The sequence below is a fragment of the Grammomys surdaster genome, unplaced genomic scaffold, assembly GCF_004785775.1.
Source record: "Grammomys surdaster isolate TR1022 unplaced genomic scaffold, NIH_TR_1.0 358, whole genome shotgun sequence".
In the NCBI taxonomy this organism is placed as follows: Eukaryota; Metazoa; Chordata; class Mammalia; order Rodentia; family Muridae; genus Grammomys; species Grammomys surdaster.
In genome coordinates, this window is record NW_021604777.1 from 834,024 (window position 1) to 845,128 (window position 11,105).

At 50.2% G+C, this 11,105-nt stretch overlaps 1 protein-coding gene across 1 annotated transcript; it reads left to right on the plus strand.

Annotated features, from left to right (window-relative positions):
• Positions 1 to 404: 404 nt before the first annotated feature.
• LOC114631353 (RIMS-binding protein 3) lies at positions 405 to 6,260 on the plus strand. Its single transcript, XM_028779662.1, has one exon. It carries the CDS (start codon positions 995 to 997, stop codon positions 5,819 to 5,821), a length of 4,827 nt encoding a protein of 1,608 aa, XP_028635495.1. The 5' UTR covers positions 405 to 994; the 3' UTR covers positions 5,822 to 6,260.
• Positions 6,261 to 11,105: the final 4,845 nt, after the last annotated feature.

Below are 11,105 nucleotides of genomic sequence, written 5' to 3' on the forward strand. Positions count from 1 at the left end.
TCTTGCTCATTCAAAAAGACATGTTGGTCAACTCCTGCAATCCAGGCACTGGGGAAGCAGAGACAGGCAGATCTCTGACTTTGATGCTATCCTGGTGTACAGAGTAAATTCCAGAACAGCCAGAGTTACACCAAATACTAATACTAATAATAGATAAAAAAATTTGCCTGGCGGTGGTGGCGCACGCCTTTAATCCCAGCACTTGGGAGGCAGAGGCAGGTGGATTTCTGAGTTTGAGGCCAGCTTGGCCTACAGAGTGAGTTCCAGGACAGCCAGGGCTACACAGAGAAACCCTGTCTCTAGAAACCAATAAATAAATAAGTAAGTAAGTAAATAAATAAATAAATAAATAAATATTTAAAAAACTGTCTCAAACAAACAAGTTTCAGTTGATATAGGAAAAGGCTTAGCATGTTGGGATCCTTGGAAGAGTAGGCACAGAGGGATTATAGCTACACTGGGTAACCCACTTAGGGGCTCAGAGCTCAACCACAAATTTAAGCAGATCTTGTAATAAGTTTTCGGTTACCTAATTTAAAAACTCTACCAGAAACCCTAGTAGAGCCAGATGAGATGTGACCAGAATCCATTTTTACCCCGGCCCAGGAGCAGCGATCATCTAGGAACCAACCCTACGGGGGATCTAATTCTGGAAAGGATTGCACACTGCCAGGAAGAGAGTGCAGTGGGTCACAAAAGCCCTAAAGCAGATGTGTGTGGGCTCAGAAATATGCCCGGGGTATCTGGGGGAAGTTCAGAGGCTAGTTTGAAAGGGGTCTCAGGAGTCTAGGAAGAGACGAAAGGCGCTCAGTTTGTGGTGAGGCGGCAGGTTATAAGGGAGATCACCTCCAAGGCGGAAGAGGCGCGTGGAGGGCACCTAGGGGCGCCGGAAGGGGCGCGCGGGGCGGTTGGCAGCGGCCGGGGGCGGAGGCCGTTGGCTAACTGGCCTACCAATACCAAGCTACAGCTGGCTTCTTGCCAGGCTGCGGCCACGATGACAAAGGATTCACCCACCCCCTTGGGTGGTGGCCGCGCGTCGCCCAAGAAGTCAGGCAGTCCCGGCCCAGCGGCCGCAGTGCTGGAGGAGCAGAGGCGAGAGCTAGAAAAACTACGGGCAGAGCTGGAGGGCGAGCGCGCGCGCGGCCGGTCGGAACGGAGGCGTTTCGCTACCCAGACGCGCCAGCTGCGGGAGTCAGCCGAGCAGGAGCGGCAGCAGCTGGCTGACCATCTGCGCTCCAAGTGGGAGGCCCGACGCCTCCGGGAACTGCGGCAGCTGCAGGAGGAGGTGCACCGCGAGCGTGAGGCCGAGATCCGGCAGCTGCTGCGCTGGAAGGAGGCAGAGTTGCGGCAGCTGCAGCAGTTGCTACACCAGGAACGCGATGTAGTACTGCGCCAGGCTCGGGAGCTTCAGCGCCAGCTGGCCCAGGAGCTGGTAAACCGCGGTTACTGCAGCCGCTCGGGGGCATCCGAAGCCTCCGCAGCACAATGCCGCTGTCGCCTGCAGGAAGTCCTGGCGCTACTGCGCTGGGAGACCGACGGCGAACAAGCCGCGCGCATCCGGCACCTGCAGGCGGCGCTAGACGTGGAGCGCCAGCTATTCCTTAAATACATCCTAGAGCACTTCCGCTGGCAGCCGGCTTTACCGGGACCCGCGGACCCCCAAGCCACGCATTCCTTGGAAGAGCCACCCCAGAGCAACACTGGTGGCACCCCAAAGCCTGCTCGTCGACTCGGATCCCTCGAAAGCCTGAATACTGGCGTCCGGGTTCACTCTCCAAACGACCTGCTGCCCACGCGCGCCAGCTCCCTCGAATCTTTGGCAACAGCACATTCCTGCTCACTGGACAACACACTGAATTGCCCCCAGACTTCTGAATCCGAGGTAAGGGCCTCTTCCACCAGCGCCTCTATTCCAGACACCTCCAGTCCCCAGCCGCCACCTCAGCTACCATCAATACATAGGAAACCTAATGACCTGCAGAAAGAAAGCTCGGAGAACAATCCCTGCGAAGCCTCGACCTCCTCACCTCCGGGTCTGGACTACCACGAACTGGTGAGACAGAACTCGGAGCTGGCCGAGGCATTGCAGGTGCTGGTTCGCCGCTGCTGTGACCTGCGCGAAGAAAACTTGCAGCTGCGGCGCACAGGCTTCTCCGAGGAGGCCGGAGAGAAAGTGAAATGGCTCAAAGTGAAGCACGCAAAGCTGACCGATCTCGTTCAGCGCCTTGAAGACAGGGCCCGCAAGCTGCAGGAGACCAACCTGCGGGCCATGAGTGCCCCAATGCCAGGTGAGAGCCTCGAAGGTCTGGACCTGGGCCAAGTGTTTACCTGCCAGCGTGCTCAGGACTTGTCAGAACAGGCTGGTGCGCTGCAAGCCAAGGACCTACAGATCGAAGCATTGAGGCGGGAGTGCCACCTGCTGCAGGCGCGCATCGCCGCGGACCTTGGCAGCTCCTCACATACTGAAGAGGGCGCCACGTGCGCGCAATGGTGCAACATCAGTGACTTGGACCGGCTGCAGCGTGAGTCTCAGCGGGAAGTGCTGCGGCTGCAAAGACAATTGACTCTACATCAAAGTAAAGCTGGCGCCTGGGCGGACGCTGGCAGCCCCAGCGCACCTTCGGAGATAGCTCGGCACCAGGTGCAGGCGCTGGAACGCGAGCTGGGTTTACAGCGGCGGGAATGCGAGGAACTGAGCGTTCAGGCAGCCGCTGCTGAGCGGCGCTACGAGGAGACAGAAGCACAACTGCAGGCCGCGCTGCACAAGGGCGCCAGGCTGTCAGAGGAGAACGCACCGCTGCAGGCCCTGGCCAACTGGATGAAGAAGATGGCAGATGAGAACAGCAATGTTTCCCGGCAGCAAAGTCACGCGAGGCAGAGGCAGGAACTCGAAGCCACTGGCCTGCTGGCTGAGCAGCTGCTGCAACAAGAGGGATATGCTCAAGACAGGCGGCAGCAGCTGCAGCACTACCAGAATAAAGCTCCAAGTGACCTCAGGACTTCCGGGAAAGAGATGCAGGGGTTGCAGTTTCAGCCTGGCCACCCCTCAGAGACATCAGAGACCAGCCAAGCTTCAGAGTCCCAAGCCAGGGATAGCAGGAGACCCAAATTCAAGACAAAATCTGAAGAACATGTATTGCCATTGCCTGCCAGGGACATACAACCTCCTGCTTGTCTCTCCCAACAGGAGAACCCAGTTACACTTGGGGAACCAGCTGCTGCCCCCCAAGTGTCAGACAGAAATCCATCCAGTCAGCCTCTGGACTCCAAGCCCCAAGCCAAGAAAACCAGTTCACAGTCAAATTCCTCCTCAGAGGTAGAGTCCATGTGGGCTACAGTGCCATCTTGCCTTTCTCTGGACATGGACACAGCAAGTGAAGTGGATGATTTAGAACCAGACAGTATGTCCACTCCCCTAGAAATGAGGAGCCTTGAGGCTCCCATCATTCCCAAGCTCAAAATCTTCTTGGCTAGATACAGCTACAATCCATTTAAAGGACCTAGTGAACATTCTCAAGGCGAGCTGCCCCTCACAGCTGGGGATTATGTCTATGTCTTTGGGGATGTAGATGAGGACGGCTTCTATGAAGGGGAGCTTGTGAATGGACAGCGAGGGCTAGTTCCCTCCAACTTAGTGGAACCGATTTCAGGAAGCCCTATGCTGAACCACCTATTCCTCAAGTCCCCTTACGTTGGTCCCACAGCACTACCAGCCGAGCACAGCAAAGCCTTGAAGAAAGGCAGCTTATTACTTGGGGAAGTACAGGAGAGAGGTCTATGTCAGGTAGGAAGGGTAGACTCTAAGACAGATATGGCAGCAGAGAGCTTGAAAACCAAGACAGAAGCCTGCTGGCTGGGCTTGAAATCAAGGATGGAGGAACAGAGCTTCTCCAGACCCCTCCTGGAGGCCAAAGGAGCATGCTGTCTGGCCCCCATGGAACTGAAACTGCAGAATGTCACAGCTACCTCCGCCACTATTACCTGGGCCTCTAGCAGCAACAGATACCCCCATGTGGTGTACCTTGATGATGAAGAGCATATCCTAACTCCCTCAGGTGTAAACCACTACACCTTCCAAGGCCTACGTCCTGGCACATGTTACCGGGTGAGGGTGGGGGTACAGCTACCTAGGGACCTACTACAGGTGCTCTGGGAAACAATGTCCTCCACTGTAACTTTTGATACACCTTTAGCAGGCCCCCCTGACCCTCCTCTGGATGTGCTGGTGGAGCACCACGCCTCTCCAGGTGTCCTAATAGTCAGTTGGCTCCCTGTGACCATAGACTCAGCTGGGTCCTCCAATGGAGTGCAGGTCACTGGCTATGCTGTGTATGTGGATGGCTTCAAGGTGACAGAAGTTGCTGACGCAACTGCTGGAAACACCCTGCTGGAATTTTCTCAGCTTCAGGTTCCCCTAGCGTGCCAGAAGGTTTCGGTGAGAACCATGTCACTGTATGGTGAGTCTCTGGATTCAGTGCCAGCTCAGATCCCTGAAGACTGCTTCTCTTGTTACCCATTCCTAGAAGCTCCTCCCTTTAACTACACAGATGGTGACCGTTTCCCTGTCTGTCACCAGAAGCTGGTACAAGCTTCTTTGGGTGCCAAGTCCAGTCCTCGTGCCCCTGGAAACTGTGGGGAGTCCCAGGCTAAGTTTCTAGAAGCATTCCCTGAAGAACATCCAAGGAAGCATTTATCACTATCCAGCCTGAGCCCAGATGGGGCAAACAACCCAGTCCAGGGTCCCACAGAGGCCTGGAAGGGCTATGAGAAGGACCTGTCCTTTCAGAAGAGTCCCCAGAACCACAAGCCTCCTCTACTCTTTGGCCAGTCTGGGGTAGAGGAAGGACATACCCCACACATATGCTTCAGTGGGAGTCCTGCTCCAGGATTCGTCCATCTCTCCTCAGAGATTGGACCTGGAAAAATACTGTGTTGGGAGAAACCTGGCCTTGAGAAAACCCTTCTTCAAAGTCAATATGCCCAGATTGTGTCACCCCATCAGCAAGGCTCCAGCCAGTGCCATACAGCTGACTTCCATCACGTTTTTGAGAAGGAGGCTCTTTGTTTGGATTCTCGGTGCACAGAGAAGCCCGAGCAAAGAAAGAACAAATCCCAAAATGGACAGAGACAAGGGACTCTGGGAAGCAAGAGAGAGTGCCAGTTTCATGAGCCTACCTCAGTGTTATGCCCAGCACCAACCAACAAAGTCATTAAGATGGCAAGTGGTAGCCCTGAACAGCTGGAGACCGAAGTAAACAGTCCAGTCAGGCTCTTCCTGGCTCTCTTTGACCATAGCCCCCTGGTGATATCTGTCAACTCAGAAGCTGCAGAAGAAGAGCTGTCCTTCCAGAAAGGACAGCTACTGAGAGTATGGGGCTCACGGGATCTTCATGGTTTCTACCATGGAGAGTGCAATGGACAAGTGGGCAAAATCCCTGGACACCTGGTAGTTGAGGTAGAGGTAGGCACACAACAAACTGATGGGAGATGGCGATCGCCAGCACAGGGGCATCTGCATTCTGAAGCTCAACATGAAGACTTGGAGGGTCTAACCAAATCCCAGGGATCTTACATGCCTCAAGGGAACTCCAGAACACCCACACTGTGGACCCCAAAGACAATGGTGGCGGCTCTGGACTATGACCCCAGGGATGGGAGAACAGGGGTCCGGGCAAAGGGCAAGCTGGTATTGAGAGCTGGAGATGTAGTCACAGTTTATGGGCCTGTGGATGATAAGGGATTCTACTATGGTGAGTATGGTGGACACAGGGGCTTGGTTCCAGCCCATCTGCTGGATGACTTGCCTGTCCATGGAGAGTAAGCACGACTCCCTTGTAGGGTAGTAGCCTCTGGCTACCCATATCCCTTGGAAAGAGAAGCAAGCACATGTATCTTCACACAATATCCCTCCTCACTAGCCACCTTAAGCAACATTGGCTCTAGGCAACATCACCTGAAACTGGTAACAGTCCTCAGAAGTCTTCCTAGTATCCAATAGCAGCAGGACTTAAATCTGAGTTGTTTCAAAAGAAAAGTAAACCAGCCAACCCCTGAGAGTTTGATAGGCTATTTCAAAGACATGAATAACCATGGTGGGTATTAGAAATGCCTTTTTCTGTGGTCAGTATGTTTTCTTTAGCAGGTTAACATTGTCCATCCATTGCCTTGTATGAAAGTCTCAAGAAAATTTAAAAAGAAAAAGCAATCAGAATGCTATTTTTCTATTTTATGTTCAACCCTCATTAAAATGTTCATAGAAAAAGAATACTTCGGAAGTTAAAGCATGGCCAAGGGAAATAGGCCTCCTCTCTGTTCCCCTTTGCCCAGTAGATGTGGAATGTTGGCAAGAGCATTTTCCTGAGAAGACAGGAGGTATATTCTCACTGTAGGGTGAGCCTTGTTCAGGGAAGGCTGATCCAACTAAGGAGAACAGAAAGAGACAGCTGAGATGTACCTGGGTTGGAGCTCTGTACTGTTAGGTGGAGTCAGTGCCCCTAGGCTAGGGCCCTACTCCAGGAACTGCCCGTGTTCCCATGATGCTTTGTAAGGGATTCCCTTGGGAAAGTAGTTCATGTATGCTTTACAGAAGAGCCTATGGCAATTTGAAGGAGACTGGTCATGTCCAGGGTTGTGTGACACACAACCAAGAGCCACCACCTCCCATGGTCTTCCAGGGTTCTCTGGGCTGGTAAACAGGAAGGGTGGGGCTTCGCCCTCCCCTCAAATCCAACAGGATTGTTAGAGAAAAGACTCTGCCTTCTATAATGTAGTCAGAGATGACTGGAAGCCGCCTGGGGCCAAAGTATTGAGCAGTATAGCAGCTGTTCCAGCAAGGAGATTAACTTGGACTTGAAGGCTACCATCTGAAAGTGGGAAGAAGAAAGGGACACCGGGGAGCCCCTAAAAGGGTTTACAAACTACATGGAAAGCCAGAGTGTGGAGCCACCTGAAACTGCACTCATTCAACGTTGGAGAGCTGAGTTTGTATAGTGGAGAGGAAATCTACCCAACCCCCCATAAACTGAGGGCCATTGTCCTTTTCTCTCAGTCTCCATAACCCATGAGGAACAAGCTCAGACTGGCTCTGCAGCTAATCAGAAGAGGGCACAGAGACCGGCTCACCTTGCTGGACTTCATTAGTACCTTTTCTCTTAATCCATAGCAGTTGAGAACAACACCTTTCACAATTGTTTTTACTTATTAGGGTGTTTGTATTTGTATGTGTGCCTGCACACATACCATAGTGTCTGTATGGAGGTCAGAGGATGACTTGTGGAAGGTCAGTTCTTTCCTTCCACCATGTGGGTCCCAAAGATCAAACTGAGGACTTCAGGTTTGGTGGCAAGTGCCTTTTACCTGCTAAGCCATCTTACAGACCCTACAAATGTTTTTTTTTTTTTTTCTGTTTTGTGTTACTATGTAAACTGGAGCTGATAAGGTATTTCAGTTATGTAATGGTGCTTGCAGCTAACCCCGAAGATTTGAGTTCAATCTCCAAAATCCACATTTTTGATGGAGTGGACTAATTCTTTCTTTTCTTTTTCTTTTCTTCTTCCCCTTCCCTTTCTTCTTCTTCTTCTTCTTCTTCTTCTTCTTCTTCTTCTTCTTCTTCTTCTTCTTCTTCTTCTTCTCCTCTTTCTTCTTCCTCCTCCTCCTTTTCTCCTTCTCCTTCTCCTTTTCTCCTTCTCCTTTTCTCCTTCTCCGTTTCTCCTCCTCCTCCTCCTCCTCCTCCTCCTCCTCCTCCTCCTCCTCCTCCTCCTCCTTCTCCTTCTTCTTCTTAGATTTATTTATGCCGGGCAGTGGTGGCTCACGCCTTTAATCCCAGCACTTGGGAAGCAGAGGCAGGTGGATTTCTGAGTTTGAGAGTTCGAGGCTAGCCTGGTCTACCGAGTGAGTTCCAGGACAGCCAGGGCTATACAGAGAAACCCTGTCTCGAAAAAAAACAAAACAAACAAACAAACAAAAAGGCTAGAGAGATAACTCATTGGCTTGAAGCACTGGCTGCTCTTCCAGAGAACCCGGGTTTCAGTCCTACGTAGATGCTCACAACCGCGTAGAACTCCAGATCCAGGGTATTAAATGCTTTCTTCTGCCCTCTGTGGCACCTGGCACACATGGTGCCAATGCTAATGTAAATAAAGCACTCATATGCACATAAATCCTAAAAAAATAAAATGTAGAAACCAACCAAAGTATAATTCTCAGGAATTAGGGATATAGCTCGGAAGTGGACCATTTGCCTAGAATGTGCAAAGCTTGTGTTCACCACATAACACGTTAAAAAAGTATCCTAATTTTGTTTTGTTATTTTGTTTGTTTTTCTTGTTTTTTTTATTTATTTATTTATTTATTTATTTATTTATTATATGTAAGCACACTGTAGCTGTCTTCAGACACCCACAAGAGGGCATCAGATATCATTGCAGATGGTTGTTAGCCACCATGTGGTTGCTGGGATTTGAACTCGTGACCTCTGGAAGTGCAGTCAATGCTCTTAACCACTGAGCCATCTCACCAGCCCTGTTTTTCTTGTTTTAAAAAAAACGATTTATTTATTTTTATTGCTATGAGTACACTGCAGCTGTCTTCAGACACACACTAGAAGAGGGCATCGGATCCCATTGCAGATGGGTTGTGAGCCACCATGTGCTTGCTTGGAATTGAACTCAGGACCTCTGGAAGAGCAGTTAGTGCTCTTTACCACCGAGCCATCTCTCCAGCCCATTTTGTTTTTCAAGGCAGGGTTTCTTTGTGTAACTCTAGCTGTCCTGGAACTCACTCTATAGACCAGGCTGTCCTCAGAGATCCACTATATCTGCCTCCTGAATACTGGAATTGAAGGTGTGCACTACCACTTCTGTGGCTAACTTCAATTTTTTTATTAATGTGTACCAGACTCAAACTCTATGAGGCAGAAGCTGACCTTGAACTTCTGGGCCTTAGTCCTGGGGTTAGAGATGTGCACAATACACCCAGCTTATGCCTTGTCATGCTGAAGACTAACTCTGCCCTGCCCCACCCTGTCCCCTTCCTCTAACAGCCACCATCTTAACCACCTTGGATATTGTTGTTTCTTGTTTTTTGTTTGTTTGTTTGTTTGTTTGTTTTTCGGAGACATGGATTTTCTGTGTAGCCCTGGCTGTCCTAGAACTCACTCTGTAGACCAGGTTGACTTTGAACTCACAGAGATTGCTCACCTCTGCCTCTCCTGTTCAGGGATTAAAGGAGTGTGCCACCGCTGCCCAGCTACCCGGCCATTTTTAAACACCTTTAACAGTACAGTTTCAACAGATCCCTAGAATCTCACCACCCCCAACCCCATTTTTCATTTTTATAAACTAAAGCTACTAAACTATAAAACCCATCCCCCTGCCGGGCGGTGGTGGCACACACCTTTAATCCCAGCACTTGGGAGGCAGAGGCAGGCAGATTTCTGAGTTTGAGGCCAGCCTGGTCTACAGAGTGAGTTCCAGACAGCCAGGGCTACACAGAGAAACCCTGTCTTGAAAAACAAAAACAAAAAACAATAAAAACCAAAACAAAACAAACAAAACATCCCCCACTCAACTCTTCCCAACTTCCTTAAACACTGCCTCAGGATGCCTTCAGAGCTTGCTGCTCTCACCCTGACTGGCCAGTGATACCCTCCATTTTTCTTGCCTATTTCTCAGTGTGTCATCTGGGCAGATCTTTTGGGGTCATGTTTGCCTTGTAAGACCTTGTGCCAGGAAAATAGTATTTTTTTTTTTAACCCTAAAGGCCAGGAACCCAGCAGGCTTTGTTCCCTCTCCCCAAAACGGTTATTTACTGGGGAAGGGCAAATCCACGTATAGGTCAGAGGACAATTTGTGGAGCGGATGGATCCTTTTATGTGGGTCCCAGAAATGTGACTTAGGTCATGAGATTTGGCAACACCTATACCCACTGAGCCGTCACCCTCCTCCTACTAGAGGAACCTAGAATATGCCTCACAAACCCAAGGATTTTCTCAAAGGACTAGAAGCAAGTGTCAGGCCTGCCCAGCCTGGCACCAAGCTACACTCTTCTCACACCCAGAAAATCTTTTTTTTTTTTTTTCTTTTTTTCGAGACAGGGTTTCTCTGTGCAGCCCTGGCTGTCCTGGAACTCACTCGGTAGACCAGGCTGGCCTCGAACTCTCGAACTCAGAAATCCGCCTGTCTCTGCCTCCCAAGTGCTGGGATTAAAGGCATGGGCCACCACTGCACACCCAGAAATCTTAAATCCCAGGGCTCGTAGGAAATTTTAGTGAGTAATTTTTAAAAATAGACTGGAAGAAGCAGGGCAATGGAAAGACATGAAGGCATGGGTGGGATGCTGGGACAGCAACACGTTGCTTGGGGCCCAACCAAGCAATCCCAATATTCAGGAGGTAAAGGCAGGAAGGTAAAGGTAGGATCACCCTCTAAAGTAGATCATCTTAGAGTATGATATCAGCCTTGTTTAAATGAGATTCTATTTAACCCCCCCACTTTCCCACCCCCCGTGTGGTGACACCAACTTTAATCCCAGCACACAGGAGGCAGAGGCAGGTGGATATCTCAGTTTGAGGACAGTTTGGTCTACAGAAGGAGTTTCAGGGCAGCCAGGGCTGCACAGAGAAACAGTGTCTTAGAAAACAATAAATACAATAAGTAAAAATCAATTGTGGATGCTAGAGACATAGTCAATAGCACTGGCTGCTATTCCAGATGATCAGGATTCAACTCCCAGCACCCACATGCAGATCAACCATCTGTGGCTCCAGTTCCAAGGGCCCAGTAGCCTTATTGGACCTACCAGGCACAAATGTGGTGTAGAAAAAATACATGCAGAAAAAAACATACTTGGCCAGGCGGTGATGGTGCATGCCTTTAATCCCAGCACTTGGGAGGCAGAGGCAGGCGGATTTCTGAGTTCGAGAGTTCGAGGCTAGCCTGGTCTACAGAGTGAGTTCCAGGACAGCCAGGGCTACACAGAGAAACCCTGTCTCAAAAAAATAAAAAACCAAAAAAAAAAAAAAAAAAAGAGGAAGGAAGAAAGAAAGAAAAAAACATACTCATACACAGAATTTTTTTAAGTGAAGCTGGGTTCATATATGTGTGGTT